A 19,478-nucleotide genomic window follows, 5' to 3' on the forward strand; every position below is an offset into this window, starting at 1 on the left:
GATTAAAAGCAAAGGAAGTTTAGGAAAAAATGTTGAAGGTGTAAAAGCACTTTTCGCCATCAATACAGTAGAAAGATGGGTTGCTGAATTTAAACGTGGTCGTACAAGCCTTGAAGATGACCCACGTCAAGAACGTCCAAAAACAGAAATCGTAGAAAAAATATAGGATATCGTGTTGAAAAATCGTCGAGTGACTGAAAGCGATTTAGTAGAAGCCATAGGCGTCTCACTGGGCAATGTAAGCAGTACTTTGACCTAAGTATTGGGTTTCAGAAAGCTGTGTGCACAATGAGGGCCGCATTCGCTAACAATGGAACAAAAACACATTCGAATACGACTTTCTCAGCAACATTTACAGTGTTTTCGCAATGCTAAAGTAGATTTTGTAAGTCGATTCACCACTATGGATGAGACTTGGGTCTATCACCATGTTTCTAAATCAAAACTAGAGGCTGAAGAGTTGTGTGAACCTGGTACTTCGTCTCCGAAAGGAGTTCGTGTCCAGAAATCGGTCAAGAAGGTGTTTGTATCAGTTTTTGGGGTGCGAAACAAATTTTTTTTGTAGATTACTTGCAAAACACAGTAAAATAACAATGTCTGCATATCATCTGAAGGAAAAAATTCGCGAAAAAAAGACCCAATTTGCAGAAGAAAAACTTATTTTTCATCAGAGAAAGAGCATTATCACAAGAGCATCATCACATTTCATCTCAAGAGCATTTTGACAATGGCTAAATTCCATTAATTAAAGTTCGAATTGTTGGGGCATCCATCGTATTCACCAGATTTGGCCTCTAGCAACTCCCATCTGTTTCCACACCTAAAAAAAATCATCCGTGGAAAGTGTTTTCCGTCAAATGATGAGGTCATAACAGCTGTGTAAGCTTATTTTGCAGTTTTTCCAGATTTTAGCTTCATGGATGGAATTCATAAATTGGAATCGCGTTGGAATAAGTGTTTAATGTTCAGAGATACTATACTGAATAATAAAATGTGTTTAAAACCATAAAATTGTTGTTTTCTTGTCGAGCCGCAAAACTTATTGAGCAACCTAGTACATACCTATGTGTATAACTTACATATATCTCGTAAGCTCTTCAATATCAACCAACATCGAGTCTTGCGACACATGAAGATCATCTCTTTCCAACAAATTATGCACTAATGACTCATTCAACTCTTCAATATGCGTATGCAGACTATTGACGAGCACTTGTAACTGCGCTATATTCATATCGGTAAGCATTTGCCGTGAGACCCGACGCTTATCGGCGGTCATTTGCACGCCCACTTTTCGCAACGACACCCGTATGATATCGGTAATTGGTGACACTCGACGATTTTGGCGCTCAATCTGCAAGAGTCATTGCATGAGTTATTAATAATTAATATATACTATACACTATATACATATATGTACATATGTATTTGTATACATACAAAAAAAAATGCCTTATCTTACCTCCATTTGCATGTGAGCCATCTCTTTGGCTTGCGCCAATGCCATACGTGCTTCAATCTGTAATTTGGCTTGCTTGGTAAAGAAATCACATTCCATATCTTCGCTGCTGATCGCCGACAGCGTCTTTTGCAAATTCTGTTTTTTGCCTTGTTGCAGTTTTAAGTTTTGTTGTGTTGGATACTTGCTCGCAGCTGTGGCGCCATGGGACGAAATCGAGGCACGTCCATTACCACTATATGGATAGGTGGGCTTATCCGCCAACGAAATACTAAGGACACTCCCATTATCCACACATTTGGTTTTGGAAAGCTTCGGGCACGTCTCTGAGTCCGAGCTGTGGCTTTCCGTGTCAGAAGAGGGATCATTTAGGCGACCCAATTGTGTACCTAAATATGTAAAAGTAAAAAGTGCCATTATTAACATTAAGAACAATTTTCACATTAGATGCGATCTTTTACTTGCTAGTCTTGACTGTATACCAGTCTTCCAAGAACTTCGCTCTTTCGATTCCTGACTGGTTTCCTCCGCGCCCATAGCCAAACGGCGGCGTATTTCCTCACGATCACTACGACGCTGAAAGAGAAACGAAATAATTATGTGAGAGACGAATAAAATAAAATGCCTGAATTGTTGAGAAGAGTTCCTTAATGGCTTTTGAAAATATTTAAAAAAAATTTCAAAGTAATTGCACCACTTATTAAATCTCAATTTCTTTGTTGGATATTTGAGTAAACTCCTTCTCCAATTTGTGGCCAGCGTCTTGATATTTCCCCCACAAATGGAGGGGCATAGAGTTTTACGCCGCCTCCGAACGAGCTTTTTCATAGCAGAAATACAATCGGCGGCTTGCCCTTTCTTGCCAAGAAGCGACTGCTATTACAAAAAACTGCTTCTATCTAATTGAGCTTTTAAGCTTAGTTTAACTGGAAAGCAGAGTTAAACTGCAATATAAATTGACCCTTAATCAATAAATCTAATGATTTCGTGTAAAATTAATTGCAAATCCCATAACCTCCACCAGACTCAAGAGAAAGTCTAAAACAGACCTCATATCATAATAAATAAGTCTATACTATTATTTATCATAAAATTAGTAAATGGTTGCATCACTGGGTACATTCCATGTCTCCTAAATTATTTAAATAATATAGCTTTAAGTAAAAATATTGCTTAATGTTTAAAAAATAGATTGCAATAAAGAAATAGAAAAAACTTTTGGATTTAGTAAAATAACTTTCATCGACCGCCGACAGGCCCGACGAGAGCGGGGGGTCGGGTACTTTTTTTCCCCGGGCCCGGAGTTTTCAGAGGGGCCCGGACTCGAGAGTAATTCGAATTATATGAATTAGACATACTTTGAAGGGGCCCGCATCTCAAGTTTCCCCCGGGGCCCGAATACTCTCTCCACGGTCCTGACCGCCGATGCCGTTTTTAATAATAAAGTATATTTAAGGAGAAAATGCTTCCATGAAAATTACCATGTCGAAAAACAAAAAAACCCAAGCAAAACTGTATCTGTGTATTATCAGCGCGCCATTTGTTTTACCTCGCTTGGGTCGTTTGGATGTCTCCGATGTACAAAATTCAGAGGTGGAGCCAACATCAGACCGGTAACCAGCTACCAACGATTTTGAAAGAATCAGCTGATTCGCTGGCGTAACCTGGATTATGACAGCGGTTTGTTAACAGAAAAATTAAGATTGTGTTGGTGATGCCCGAAAACAATCAACACAGCCTACGCTCGCGTTTCTTCGTTACCGTCTGAACAGCGAGTTATTGGACGAGTGCGTGAATATGTGTGAAATGAGCGGACATAATTATGCTGCCAAGCCCCATGTGATGTGGTAGCCTAAGTTGCTCTGACAATTTTGCTTCGGATGGCCAAACCTTCATCTAATCTATCACCTTGCTTCATATCATCATTAAACGGCAGGTTTTTGGAGCAAGGCAATTCTACGGCATTACATAAGAATCTCGTCGCAAAAAGATAAATTTTAGTGATTTTAAAATTTGCATTTCTAGAGTTTTTTATGACTTGGAATTACTGATCAATTCTCGTCAAAAATAAGAAAATATAGATCTGACTAGAGCCTATGAGAAAACGGTATTTCACCAAAAAACAGGCAAGCGCTTGAAATTTTGCTAAATAAATTGGAATATTCAAACAAATTTGGTTGATGATTATGTTTATGATTAGCTATGCTCATACACACGAGGTGTGTTCAAGAAGTATCGCGAATTTTGAATTTTCGCAGGTTACGTATATTCGAATTTCGATTTTTTTGTGGCGATATGTTGGTACTCATGTCTCTCACTCTTGCCGACGAGGTCGCCCATTTTGAATGTTTAGTTGCTGCTTTGCTTACACGTGTTGCGGCTTGTCTTCGATTTTGGATCAAAGAACCTGTATGTGCACTAATGCATTGCGAATGTTGACTTCGTCATACGGAAGCTACTTTGGACCAAAACAACGTTTATCGGTGGTACAAAATGTTCTCAGAAGGCCGAAGGCCGACGAAAAGCGTGCCCAACGCCCGAGCACTTCAACAAAAGTCGAAAAAATTTATGAAGTGAAGAAAATGGTATTGGCCAATCGTCGAATCACCGTTAGATAAGTTGCTGAGGACCTAGACATATCGATTGGCTCGTGCCATTTGATTTTTTTTTTTTTTTTTCAATAATTTGGGCATGAGACGAGTCGCCGCAAAATTCGTACCAAAACTGCTCAATTTCAACCAAAAGCAGCATCGCATGAGCATTGCTGCGACGACCCAAATTAGCTCCAGAGGGTCATAACTGGTGACGAATCGTGAATTTATGGTTATGACGTGAAAACCAAAGCTCAATCATCTCAATGGAAGCTGCCGCACGAAGCAAGACCGAAAAAAGCGCGGCCAAGTTCAGTCGAATGTAAAAGTTTTGCTTGCCGTTTCTTCGATTACAGGGGCGTTGTGCACCATGAGTTCTTGCCACAGGGTAAAACGGTCAATAAGGAATATTATCTTATGCGCAATTTGCGCGAAGCAATCCACCAGAAACGCCCGGATTTGTGGAAGAACAAAAATTGGCTCTTGCATTACGATAACGCCCCTGCTCACACATCGTTGCTTGTGCGCGACTTTTTGGCCAAAAACAACACACTAATGATGCCACAGCCACCGTATTCCCCAAATCTGGACCCCTGTGACTTTTTCTTGTTCCCGAAACTGAAGAGGCCCATGAAAGGACGACGCTACTCTACGATTGGCGAGATAAAGACGACATCGAAGGAGGAGCTGAACAAGATAAAAAAATGATTTTTTGAAATGCTTCGAAGATTGGAAAAAACGTTGGCACAAGTGCATAATATCTCATGGGGATTACTTTGAAGGGGACAAAATAGATATTAATGAATAAATAAATAATTTTTGAAAAAACACAAAATTCGCGAAACTTTTTGAACACACCTCTACATCTATTTTAAACTTTTCAAGCTTCTGACATGCCGTGCGGAAGGCAGTTGGCGTTTGAAGTCTAATAATTCGTCAAATCATTGATCAGCACCGATTTTTGTCTAAAAGTTGCATTTTGCATAGCTGTGCAGTTTTTAACTTTTCGCAAAAAATGCATTTGAGGAAAATCTTGAAGTGGTATGATGTGTACATATGTATGTAGTTATATTGCAGCATCGCATTTGATAACTGCTTTGGTTGTCTGTACACATTTGTTTACAGTATGCCACATTCGTGCCGGAGGTCCTGCCGGAATGAACAAAAGACAGCCTTTTGCAGTACCTCAAGTCCCACACAACAACAATGTAGGCATTGTAATGAGTCCGGTTTTTCCGCATTTTGTCAGAACTTATAGGAAGCCTAAAAAATCCTGTACCTGGAAACACTTTGTAACTGAGGAATTATTCCTAGTCAGAGTTTTCAGGATTTTGTTCGAAGTTTTTCTTTTGACAAGTTCATGAAAAGTGTCAAAAAATCAGGTGTGTTGCATTTGTCGACAAAAAAGCGACAAATCCAAATAAATTTATACTTTCGTTAAAAAAATTAAAGTAAACAACGAAATGTTTGAAATTATAAGTAATTAATCTTAATTGAATACATTTTAATAATTGTTAATAGATTTTGGAGCCAAATAAAACAAAAAAAAGCCGTCTGACGTTTTCACTGAAAAAGTGTTTGCTGTATTCCCGTACAAATTTATAGTTGCTCTCCCGTTACTCTCTCTCTCTGAAGAGAGTAATATTATTGTTTGACAGTTCTACAGATTTTCGAAGTGTAAAGAAACAGATTAACAATACGGAACAGCTGATTTATTTGCATACGGCCAAGGCGAATCTATTAAAGGTGGTAGCAGTAAGATAGCTGATTTTTTTCTTTAGCCGTGTACATTCGTATGTCAGCACAAAATTGTTGCCGTTGGCTTTTAATGGATTCGCCTTGTATACGGCAGCACTTTCATTGTGGCATCCAAGACAAATCAATTACAGGTTGTGACACCCGACCAAAAACAATGTTTTGTACAACAAAATGTACAACAGAGCAAATATTTGTATTAGAGATCCTCACAGCAAGCTCGTTGCTTTGTTAGTTGGCAGTTTTACATATATTTGGTTTTTGTAAATCCAACGAAAGCCCCTAAGCGCAAAAACAATCAATTGTTTGTCAATTGACATTTGATTGTCACAGGGAATTTTAAGTATAAATTTCAAAAAGTGAAGAAAGTAAGTAATTTATTATTATGTTCATATTGATATTTCCAGCATATTTTTTTTCGTTTCAGTTCACATCAAAACATATTTGCCCAACTGCGAACAAAAGGCATTTTTTGTTCTTATTTTTAAAAAATTCTACTTATTTTGAAATGCATTTGTGTTTCACTTTTATTATGAGTTTAAAATTTTATTTGGTCTTTGAGCACTTTTGACTTTACTTTAGTCGAACTTCCCAATAATTCTAAATTGCCGTATTCGCAATTATATAAAATCGCGCCTCGCTTTTTCTCTAAATAATTAAAAAAAATGTTTTCTGTCTGTCAACGTACACTAAAACGCTTGCACTCCGCCACATTCGGATCAGTTACTCTCACAAACTTATCCAACACATTAAACAGATGTTCCGGCTCAATTTCTACGGTCGGTAGCGATAATTCAATGAATTTTGTTGTCGTTGTGGGTCTGTAAACGCGCGGAAGCATCCATTCTGGCCCATCTACTTCATCATTTTCGAATTGCGCGCACTTCTGGTAGTTTGTAGAACCTTTAAGTTTACATTTAAGATGAAAAATTATTTTATCTAACATTTAAAAACAATAAATCACTGAATTTTTAGAAACAAAAAAAAATTGCTTTAATTAAATTTAAGTGCCACTAAGGATCTCTCTAGTGCTCGCGCGCTCATTAGTTCAATTACTGATTTTCTCATACAGGCATACCGATGGTGCAGACCTCCTGCCAAAAAAGGTACACATTATGCTACATGTATACATAGATATACACATGCCGACGTTAATATGTATGCGTGTATGTAGATTTTCCACAATGCATCCATCCACATGTAAGTATTCAAGGAAAGGCAAATCTGGGTAAGACACTTCTCAAATCTACCCTGATCTTACTACATACATATGTACGTATGTATGTATGTTGTATGTTCAGAAATGTGCACGTGTTTATGTGTTCAGGTAGGTCGAATCTAGGGGTGTGTCTAGAACAGATGTCATCCTACCCTGCTTATTGTACGCGCAGCATTTCATCGAGATCGTGCAGCGGTTCATTTCTGCGTATTCAAACATAGTATGTACAAGGTGCCGCAAGATTAAGTATTTAATTCGGTTTGTAAATAACCTTTTTACTAAATAAAAAAACAGGATTTTGATTTGTCCAGTTCTCAAATGTCATATATGATTGTCGTACGACGCCATTTGTAAAAATTGTAAATCTTCCGATAGGGGTATTAATTGTACGCCACCTTGTGTACTATTTAATTGAGAGTTGTAGCAAATAAATTTTAATTGAAAATTGTAAGAGGAAGCACTCTAATACCTTACTAAATGTACTTAAGGCTTTACTTTTACTGGTACTCACAAATTTCGTTCGAAGACTTAGGGTTAGTTCATGCACAAAGATACATATGAACTTACATATACAGTCACTAACACTTTATTTGGTACGGACAAGATTTTTTTGTAAAATATTCTATATTTCGTAATGTTTTGCGAAAATGAAAAAACAAAGTATGGCAAAGATATTTTTTATTTTGTTTTACTTCATTTGTCAATATAAAATACAATATAGTGTCCACTCATTTCATTTTAATGCAACACAAAAATATTTATAAATATATAATTGGCGCGTAGACCCTTTCTGGGTGTTTGGTTTGTGGCATGTGTTTTAATATTATATTTTTTACGTGGAGCTTTATCATAGCATAAATACACTCGGAGGTTTGCCATTGCCTGTCGAGGTGCGACCGCTATTGGAAAAAACTTTTGCTTCATTTTGGTGACATTTAGCAACAAAAAAACATACAAGTTTCAGCAAACAAAATTGTATTCTTAGTATGCAGAGTGAGAGAGTTTGTACAGTGAAAAAAAAAAAATAGCTGAATTTGTATGTTTAAGTTCGTCAACAGTTCAGCACATTACTCAACAATTTATGCATGAAAATCGTGTAGTAAAGTAGGGACGACAGGTCTCAAACTGAAATGTCTACAAAGGATTTAGGTAAGATTTGCCATCCAGAAACTATTCTGTACTAAAGGAAGCAAATCTAAATGGTAGAATAATCCGTAATAAACCTTTCGTAAGTGCAAAGAATAAAAGTAAGAGATTTCAGTTAGCGCGTGACCATCTAAGGGCCTCCGCACACGGGTCGTATCGTCACCGGCTGGTCCACACACAATGCAACAAGCTATCGTACAAGTACGAGTTGTCAATATGTGTGACGAGCGATAAGGTGAATTTATTTTATTGTATTTTCTTCTCCATCAGAAAATAAAAGAAAAAGGGGTCGCAGGGTGCATCCCTACAATAGGAATAACTCAAACAGCAGATTCATTGCCACAAGGGAGTTACAAGAGGATGATTATAAATTTCAAACAAACATGTCTAAAAATGCTTTTAAGGAGCTTGTAGAAATTTTGAAGCCGACTATTCAAAAAAAAAATACTAACACTGAAAATCAAAAACAAACTTCAAGTCAAGGCACGTTCATTAAAGGTGGTGTCACTAGATCAACAACAATGTTTTGTACTTTTGATTGTCAAAGTAAAGTATTGGCAAAGAAGAAAACAAATAATGAACGAATTCGCACGGCGAAAAAAAAAAATACCAGTCTAACGGTTAGACGCGATAGAAATGAAACCTTCCGTAAAACTAACTGAGAGAGAATAAGACGAAAGCAGCATTAGGAGCGGGATAATTATAGGTTCATTATAATATTGCTATAAAGTTCATATTTTATTTTCTTCATTTTATTATTATTCATCCTCAATGTTTTCAATTTCAACAAATGATACGAGTGGCTTATGATAGATAAAATATGATACAAATGCTTTGGTTTCGATGTTGTCACCATGTCTTTGAAATACCGCGTCAATGGTTGTTTTTGATCGTGTTGTCGATTCAGTGCGATTGTTACACATTTTTAAATTGAATGTTGTATTGAGCAAGTCAATTAAAGGAACCGCTGTGACCAATGCAAAATTTACGTTAAAATCGTCACTTAAAATCATTGGAACTTTATTGTAATCTTTTCTAAGTATCCGCGATACTTCTGGTGTATACTTTATTAAATTTTCGTGAATGAATTCCGTGATGCTATTTATTGATTTTTTTTCTGTCGATACTCACGACACTTTTCTGTATTATTTTTCGGCATAATTGCGGTAAATATTTAAAAATGAAAATATTTACGAATATAAAAATACACACGCGGTTGCTATTATGAGCGTCCCCAGCAAAACCTGCGTGACCGAAACTCTAACACAATTACATTTTTTTGAATGTTACAAACACATATGCACGCAGGTTTTGCTGGGGCGTGACCGAAACTCTAACACAATTACACATATGCACTCGTATTTGTTTGAAAATCGACTTTTTTTTTTGGTTCTCCGTCACCTTTGGAAAATGTGTAAACAGTAAGCAAACTTTATTCATATATTTTTCCTCATTTTTGCATCAGTAAAATTAAACAAACGCCGTAGCCGCATGGGTTGGTGCGTGACTACTATTCAGAATTCACAGAGAGAACGTCAGTTCGAATCTCGGTGAAAACACCAAAATTAAGGAAAACTATTTTTCTAATAGCGCTCACCCCTCAGCAGGCAATGGCAAAACACCGAGTGTATTTCTGCCATGAAAAAAAGCTCCTCATAAACATATCATAAAATGAAATAAAATAACGGTATAAAAAAATTTTTTTCTTGTGATTCGAAACAAGAATTTTGGATCGGAACCTCACATTGCTAGCCGCTCGGCTATCGCGCCATGCTGTCGGCGCTGGCCTAAAAGTTATTTAGTTCGTCGCTACGTTTATATGTAATATTCGTAGCCAAGAGTGTCGCTTTTTTCGTTTCACTTTTTCTCAAATCACTCCCAACGATTCTAAAAAAGTTTTCACTTCAAAAACATATCAGCTGATTTACCGATACCACCTTTAATAGATCGCCTTGCTACAAGCGTACAGGATATTTGACAACTCTGCTGTACAATAAACGTCATGCTGCATGCTTGCTGTGACGAGTACGAGTAGATAACGACTCATGAGCGGTTCTACCATATTTGAACACAATTGTGCGACAACAAAGCGTATGCCTCGCGTAAATTTTGTCGATGTACGATGACGATACGACCCGTGTGCGGAGGCCCTAAATGGAACTCCAGCATTTTAGAGGACCCAACTTTTTGCAATCGACATGAAAATAAACTTGTATTTGGTCCAGATGGGAGACCTTTTATATAGCACGAGGCCAAAACGAAAAATTTGCTAGCTACTATATTATATAACACTACTATGATGTTGAAATAGATAGCCCATAGATAGGTCATTTTGAAAATGTTTTTTAAACAGTAAAAAGTATAATAAAACAGAAGGGCGATTCTATATTTCTGAAATTCAAATATACCTATGTAATTGTCATAAGGTCAAACAAGTATTAAATTATGTTATATTTTCACTTACTCCTTAAAGTCTTTAAATATTCAGCTCTCTCGAACGGCAATTAAGACAGCATCATTGCACAAACTAACTTTACAAAGGGGTAAGAAATAAATATAAACCAAGCAGAATGTACGAAAGGACTGCAATTAAATTTTCAAAGCTACGACAGATGTAAAATAAAAGTAAAACTCTTTTGATTACAGCAGTAACGGTTTCGATAACAAATTCTCGACATTAGAAAGACAACCTAACATAACCTAAAAAAAAAAAGAAAGTGTGTGGTAGTTCACGGAACCCGCACGATTGAAGTGAAACTTCTTTTATCAACAAATCAATAATTTAACTATTATTTCAATATAATGCATGCAGAAGTCATGGAAAGCATGGAATGGAATTTTATTAAACAGAATTATTTATTTATTTTAATATAAAAAGAAATGAATTTATTGTACTCAATTACATTTGGTTCTCGGCATTGTCATTATCATTATTGGATTCGTTTTCCAAAAATGAAACAAGGGCTTTATGGTAACTGAAATACGTAAAAAATGATCTACATTCTAATCTATCAAGGTATCGATGAAATACTGCATCAATGGTAGTTCCGCATCTTGTTGTTGGTACTACAAATTATCACTTATCGTACAACCGGAGGATTCACTGTCACGGTGTTCAACAGTAGCTCTTAATTTTTTACGCTCCAAATACTCACGTTGCCGTTCAGCACCTGTTTTCGGTTTCCGTTTTTGTTGATTTGATGCCATATTTAACAGAAATCAATCAACAAAACAAAATATGTTTGTAAGATTTGCTCAAAACTATACACACACTCTATGACGCGTCTCGCGTTACTAATAATATTGTGTTTGGGATAACTGTCAACTGTTTCCACCGAAATGCGTTCGCAAAGTGTATGGTCTTTGGTATGGTAAACAGATTTATGATACATTATTTTGCGGCGACAGCACAGCGCGATAGCCCAGCGGCTAGCAATGTGGGCTTCCGATCCGAAATCCTTGGTTCGAATCACAAGAAAATTTTTTTTTTTTTTTTTATACATTTATTTCATTTTGTTTTATGATATGTTTATGAGCACATTTTTTTCATGGCAGAAATACACTCGGAGGTTTGCCATTGCCTGCCGAGGGGCGACCGCTATTAGAAAAATGTTTTCATTAATTTTGCTTTCACCGAGATTCGAACCAACGACCTCTCTGTGAATTCCGAATGGTGATCACGCACCAACCCACTCGGCTACGGCGGCCGTCAATCAAATGTCATATTTACAAATTACATTCGATAAGAATGCAATAATAAACGACCGCATTACATTCACGACGACACGCCACGCCAGTCTTTTAACAGATGGCGCTGGCATAGCGGAATTTTACGTAGTTTAGCGTAGTTTTACTCCTCACAGCGTTTCATCCACGCCACGCTTTTAACAGATGGCGCTGGCGTAGCGTCACATATCGATGAAACGCTATGGTTTTACTCCTCACAGCGTTTCATCCTTCGAGACAAAAGAAGTTTCACTTCAAAAAAATTCTTTGAAACTCTTCTTCATTCAAAGAAGTTCTGTTCATATGTGAGCGCGCTTTGTGATCTGGTATAATTTTTTCGTGCATTATGGATCTTGGCGTAGGACATTAAATATCAGCAAGTTTTTTTTTCTATAAACACCATTTAACATATGTTGGGGTCAAGCGCCATCGCAGCATTGCATAAAGATAGGAAAATACGTGCTAAGGATATATCGCTCACTCTATAAGTACATTGCATTTCGTCTATCCGGAGACTGAAGACGCATGGAAATAAAAAAAAATAGGCTTTATACGAGACTCGTAAGAAAACCTGCAGTATAAACTTTTGTAACCCTGCTGCAAAAGCTGAGCTGATGATTTTCTGATGTTCGAAACTTATTTTCCATAAATAGGTAAATAAAAATAATGGAGCTCTCTATAAATATTTTCCTTCATAATTTCGATATTAACGGTAATTTACTATTGAAAATGTCAAAGAAAATTGAGAAAAAAATTAAGCAATCGCGCAAGCAAATTTTTTTTGATACCAATTTAAAGGACTTTGCGCGCATCCATGGCCTAATTTTTAACTGTTAAAGCGCTGTTCTTTTCCCAAAGTTGCCAGAATTTCACATCGAACGTGATAATTTAAAAAAATCGTGCAACATACCGATTGTGATTGCAACTCGAACAAGCGCATAATTTCACAAACAGGGAAATGAAGTGAGCCGCAAATACTGCGATTTGATTGTGCTTAGATGATCACACGTGCTTTGATGCACATTGTATTTTAAAATTTATGTTTACTTAGTGCATGAAGTAGCTGCCGAATAATTTGGGTTTGTGCGTCTTGATGTTGTTTTTCAAATGGAGGGACCTACAGTTTTAAGCCGACTCCGAACGGCAGATAATTTTATGAGGAGCTTTTTCATAGCAGAAATACACTCGGAGGTTTGTCATTGCCTGCCGCGGGGCGACTGCTATTAGAAAAAAAGTTCTATTACAATATTTTGGGGTGTAGGGGTATAAATAAAGAACTTTGTAAATTTCTGCAAAAATTCCTTGTATCAAATTTTAATTTTTGTAGCGTATTTTGAAAACTAGTATCACATTTTTTGTTATTCTTGCAAACATAAACAAATGTTATGAGCTAAAATTAATGTGATTAAAACTTATCTCCCTTATTTTGCTCTTTTATCAATAACAATGCTGGATTTTAAAAAAATCCTTTCTTGTTTGTTACTTGGACGCTTTAAAATGTTCGGTTCGGCTTCGGTTAGGCTCCGGCTTCGACTAAATTTGGCCGAAGTGCGATTCGGTTCTATTCGTTTCGACCTTAAAAATTGATACTCGGTCGTTCTATGGATTTTAGTAATAACTCGAGCGCCACCTGGGGGGATATATCTTTAAAACGAACCTTGTCCTTGTAACCAAAAATACAATAAAGAAAGAATGAGCCAAATCGGTTAATCCATGACTGACTTTTTATTTTTCTCGAAAAAAATTGAATTATTCATCAATGTTTACTTTGTCTCCTTCAAAGTGAACCCCACAGTGCTTTTTCCAACCCTTGAACTACCTCCAAGCAAAAAGCGCTTGATATGTCTTTGTGATGTAGACTTTATCTCCATAATTTTTCGTAAATCTCCGTCCTTTCATAGGTATTTACTGTTTTGAGAACAAGAAAAAGTCCCAAGGGGCCAAGTCCGGAGAGTACCATGGCTTATTGTTACGGTGTTATTTTTTGGCAAAAAAAAAAAACAATTTTTTATACATTTTTCAATAGCGGAAAATGGCCCACCTTATAAAATCAAATCTAATATTTGAATCTGTCAAAAATAAATTAAGGGGTCCCTGTGGTCTAGATTTCGTTTCTTTTTTTTTTGATATTTCAAAAGTATGGACTTTTAAGAATAGACTGCCAAATTTTTGGAAGAATATTCCCAGTATTTTCGATTCTACACCCGTTTCAGCAGGTAGAGTGAGATTCGTCATGCGGCCACTCTCAAAACTCTAAACTCATTTATCTCAAAACTACTTTTTTCGGCCTGGTGTTGTCACAAAAAAACTGTATTCAACCGAATCGTATGAAATTTTAATATGTTTTTCACAACGTCAATGGCTATCGCCCGTACTAGAATCATATTATCATTTAAATTATTCCGTATTTTTTTGATTAAAAAACTGAAAAATAAAAACCCGATTTCTAGAGTGTCGAATTTAAAACCGCGCCATTTTTTCAAATTTTTTTTTATTCAGATAAATATAATAAAAAAACGCCGTCCAGGTCCAATTTTTCGGGAGGGTCAACTTCAGCTCTATTTTTAAAATTATTAAAAAAATAAATCATTTTCATTTTTGTGTGTAAAAGAAGTTAAATAAAAATCCTAAAAGATTTAAATATCGTTTTTCATTTTTCTTATTGTAAAAAAAATCCTGAAAAAACCTAGACCACCGGGACCCTTTAAATATGCCATATGGTCGAAACTGTCATCTTACTTTGTCAAAAGTCATCTTACTTTTTGAACACACCTCGTACAGTAGCGATTTTTTAATTCCTTTATTTATACGCATTTTTAATTCGAAGGTATCGGGTTATAGCAAACTAAAGGGCAAGTACTTAATGACCTTGTGAGAAACTAACATTTGTATTTAATAAATTCTTAATTGCTGCAAATATATAGAGATTTGTTGCTGCTATTTTTTTTTCTTTTTTATTGTTCGTATCATATTTTGTTCGTGATACGGATACATGAAAGCTCAATACGGCTTTTCCTCATCACCTTGGTGAAATATACTTAATTGCAAACTGTTGTAAATATTTTCTTACACATGCACTTGCATACTCGTGCATATACAGTTACATACTTGTTTAGTTGGTAACGAAAAATTTGTTCAGCTTGACTTGTCAGCGCAATGCTGAATTAACCTAAAAACGAAATATTGCATGAAAGTTTCGTTATATTAACTCTTTTAACTCTCGTTTGCGCTTCACACAATTTTAAATGGAAAGTACATAAATGCGGGTTTCTTTCTTTTTTGCTACAAAAAAAGGAACAAAAAAAATATTTCTACCGCAATAAACATAGGAAATCAAAATCAACTGCGCTACGAAAATCACATACAAAAATAATGAAGTTGATGGTTCAATTGGCAAATCTTAAGCAAACTTTACGTTGTTGAACAATTAGTTAAATAGGAAATTTAGTGGTGAGGCTTAAAACACTTTTTCAGAATATTTTGAAAATATAGACTACTATTGACGAGGGTATACGAGGTTATACTCTATGATCAGAAAGTACCGGAGATGTTTAATTAAACGAACCGCGCACATGGGAACCGGTCCATATTTTTTTCTTATGTTGGTAGGACTGTAAGGCACACATGTTCCACTTTTTAGCGCCATCGGATCATTAGCGTCAGCCTGGCCGGCCGAAAATGTGGGCAAACTATTCTTGGATTTTGCATGATGATAACGCGCCACCGCACCGAGCCCAAATTGTGCTGGATTATTTGACCAAACAGCAAGTAAATACCATCGTCCAAGCACGGTATTCACCTGATATGGCCCCATGCGACTTCTTTTTGCTTCCCAAGTTGAGGTTATCACTTCGTGGAAGGAGATTTCAGTCGATAGAGGTGATCAAAGAGAGTGCGACGAAGGAGCCGAAGGCCCTCCCTTCGTCGGCCTACCAGGGGTGCATGGAGGAGTGGGTTAAACGTTGGCACATGTGTGTGGGCCATATTTTGAAGGAGATAAAATACATTTGCCTAAAATTTAACTCTTCTTTGTTTTATTTAAACATTCCCGGTACTTTCAGATCATAGGGTATATGTTATTAAAATGTTGAGTTCGCGAATGAATTCATAGTTTTATGTTTTCTTTTATTTTACAAGATTCGTTTGCGGTTTGACAAAGGGTAAATATTCATTCAATAGAACTCTTTCTGCTCTACAAAACTATGTTAATTGCATTTTCGAATTATTTATTTTTTTATTATTTTTGAGGCTTAGAAATGGAATACCCAGGAGGCAAAAATCAACATTTTCAACACTTGCTCTTCTCTGCTTTTCATCGCGGTAAAAAAGCTGCCGAAGCAACCCGGGACACATGCGACGTGTATGTATTATGTACAGGGTTGGCCATATTAAACTGACCCATTGAGTAACCCTATAACTTTTTACTGTAATTTGAAATCTAAGGTTTACGTCAACAAGCCAAAGACACTAGGCGCACTTAAGGCCAATATCCGACGGGAAATAGCCGCCATATCGGCCGAGACGCTGGCCAAAACTATGGAAAACGCCGAAAAACGGGCACATTACGCTATACGAGCTAAGGGCGACCACTTGCGCGATATCATATTCAAAAAGTGATGTAAACGAATCTCCTTGAACTAAATTAAATGTTTTTCACAATGAAACACAAAAAAATGTTTCTTTTTCCATATTTTTTTAATAATCACATGGGTCAGTTTAAGATGGCCAACCCTGTACGTATCCAAATACGTGCTAAGGGCGACCACTTGCGCGATATCATATTCAAAAAGTGATGTAAACGAATCTTCTTGAATTAAATTAAATGTTTTTCACAATGAAACACAAAAAAATGTTTCTTTTTCCATATTTTTTTAATAATCACATGGGTCAATTTAATATTGCCAACCCTGTATTATCACCTATGCATCAACACACTGTGGCAATCTGTTGCACCGGAGCTTTCCCGACTACTTCAGGCCCGTCATAAGACGTTCTGGTTAGTCTACCACCACATGATGTTTTCATTGAAGGAGAGGCCTTGAAGGCCATCTGCAGGCCGAAACACACTGGGAATTGGTACGACTCCTGTCCGGAATTGGACAACGGAAAAGGCATGGACCTCAATCCAATTATCCTCTAAATGCCCCTTGACTCCATGTCGTCAAGAGTCGTATTTGAAAAGAAATACAGTGTGGTGCTGCAGAGGCTCAATTGTGGTCAATGAAATGAAAATGAGCCCGACAAACACTGTTTTCGCATTTTCACGGATGCCTCTAGGACCGAGCACGGTTCCGGCTCTGGGGTCTACGTAGAAGCAAAGCTGCGCTCGTGGCCATAGACAGCCCTCCAACAAATTCAAGGGTAGTTGAGTCCTGTAAATCCAGGCTAAACTATGTCGGTAGACATAATATCCTGAGGCTAACATGGTTCACGGGATACATGAGTAACGCGGGTAACGAGATCTCTGACTATTTAGGTAGGATGGGCTCTGAGGCCAACTTCTTTGGCCCTACCCCGTTCTGCCACTCCCTTTTGCAGCCAACAAAGCCACGGTTAGCAAACGGGTTACTTTAACCCACAAGCGAGCTTGGCAGGCTGAGAGGCTGCATATGGACAAAACTGATGTTACCCAACATGTCCGACCAACTGTCGCAGATCCTCCAGTCATTAAGCAGAAGAGACTGTAGGCAGCTGGTTGGACTGATGGTGGACCACTTTCTTTGGGTGATGCACATGGAAAAGGTAGACATCTCAGATAGTGCACTCCGCCTCGCATGTGGAGAGAAGGATTCGACAACGGACCACTTTTTGTGCGTCTGCCGGGCTTCGCTCGAATCAGGCTTGAGGTCATTGGCACTGATGTGTTAAGAAGCAACCACTTTGACTCTTTGGCACCACAAGATCTACTCAGATTTCTTCAGAGGACGGGTAGATTTAAAGAAAACCAACAAAAAAGTCATAGCATGTCAGCCACCTAACGAGCAGCAATATTCTGTTCTACTAACTCCATCCCTAGCGCTAGACGTTTTTCTCGATTCAAGCACTTTTGGTTCTACACTGGTTAGCACTTCTCCTTGGAAGTTCAATCACATTAAACAAAGATGTTGTGTTGAAATGTGCATTGGCTCACCCTAATTTCTAAATTATTATTACTTTTTCATTATTTTTTAAAACATTTTTACTGCTTGAATATATTTAAAGCAGTTCGTGGTTTCTTTCGATTTTTTATTTTGTTTCGTTGAATTGCATTGCTTTTGCTCTTATAATTATTTAATTTTTGTTAACATGCACACTTATTCGTTGTGCCATTTTTTTTTTCTTTTTTTTTTCTTTTTTTTTTTGCACTTATACTCTGTTTTTGTATTTAATACCTTCTCAGACCAATTATCCGCTGCTGTGTTATTTACAATGGATGTGAATAATTCAACTGTGTCAACACTTTCATTTTCGTCATAACACAAAGTGTACAAATCGAATACAAATCGTGAATCCTTTTTGTAATGTCGCCGCTTTTGTGGCACTGGTAGTGAATTGAAAGCATTGTCGACTTCTACATCCATGCTTAAGTATGTAAAAGCAAGGGTTTCCACGATAAACAATCTTTTTTTTGAACTTTTATTGTTACTGTTATTTTTGTTTTTTTTTTTGTTTTTGCTTACTTGGCAAATGAATATTTAACTTTCGCTTATTTGCTGCACTTTTGCAATTTGTTTCAAACTTTTGAGTTAATGCTAAAATTTTTGTAGTTTAAAAAAAATTTTTTTTTTTTAATAGCAAGATAATAATTTCTTGAAGCACTACCACTGTTACCACGAGTATATTTAGTTATGATTCACGCGATCCTCATAGCCAAACTGTCTAACCATTACTTAGAGCATCCAAAGCGCGCACAAAACGACAGACCGACCGACTTGCGTGCTAAGTCAATATTTTGAACTCATAGTTAACAACGAGTTCAGGTTGCAAAAGTTGAGTTATGCCACAGCCATGTCAGGCCAGAGTCAACGACGGAGTTAGAGAGAGTAACTGTTTCAGCTGTAACTTTAACACAAGCAACAGAGCAATCGAAACAGCAACTGAAGTAGTCGTTCGAGCAATAATTTTAGCTTAATTTTATATTTTTGTATATTTTTATATTTGTGTGTTTGTCTGTTGTATTCAGTGGTGGCAGTGAATCGTTGCGAATGGTTTAGTTGATTGTTTACTTCCACTGACTGGTTGGGTGGTTGACTAACTGTCTGACTACTGGCTGAGTGCCAGTTTGTCTGATCTGCTGACTAGTCGACATATTGGCTTTGTGACGTTCAACCATGCAGCAGCCCACCGAATGAAAACAAATCATGTGCACAAGCCAATGGAAAAAATGAACAGGTAAGACAATATCAAAAAATTAAAATTATATGTGCATGCCTGTGTAAATGTATGTATGTAAATGCACTGGAAGAAATGAACGATGACTAACTAAATTTATTAAGAGCATAAGGTATAAGTTTTTATTCAACTATGTATCTAAGAGAGAGTGCAAAATACTATCTAAGATTTTTTTTTTTGAGCCTAAGTACTCGTTCACTTACGAGCAGTT

The 19,478-nt window shown here is 36.9% G+C and overlaps 1 protein-coding gene across 1 annotated transcript in view; it reads right to left on the reverse strand.

The window, feature by feature from the left end:
* The window catches only part of LOC129248048 (uncharacterized), a 37,014-nt gene that overhangs the window by 994 nt on the left and 16,542 nt on the right, over positions 1-19,478 (reverse strand). Inside the window, exons 7-9 of the mRNA XM_054887464.1 lie at positions 1,921-2,035; positions 1,463-1,848; positions 1,080-1,354 (exon numbers count right to left, since the gene is read on the reverse strand). Coding sequence (XP_054743439.1) covers positions 1,080-1,354; positions 1,463-1,848; positions 1,921-2,035 — 776 coding nt within the window. The remainder of the gene's footprint in view (positions 1-1,079; positions 1,355-1,462; positions 1,849-1,920; positions 2,036-19,478) is intronic.

This window comes from Anastrepha obliqua, chromosome 5, assembly GCF_027943255.1.
Source record: "Anastrepha obliqua isolate idAnaObli1 chromosome 5, idAnaObli1_1.0, whole genome shotgun sequence".
NCBI classification, from domain to species: domain Eukaryota; kingdom Metazoa; phylum Arthropoda; class Insecta; order Diptera; family Tephritidae; genus Anastrepha; species Anastrepha obliqua.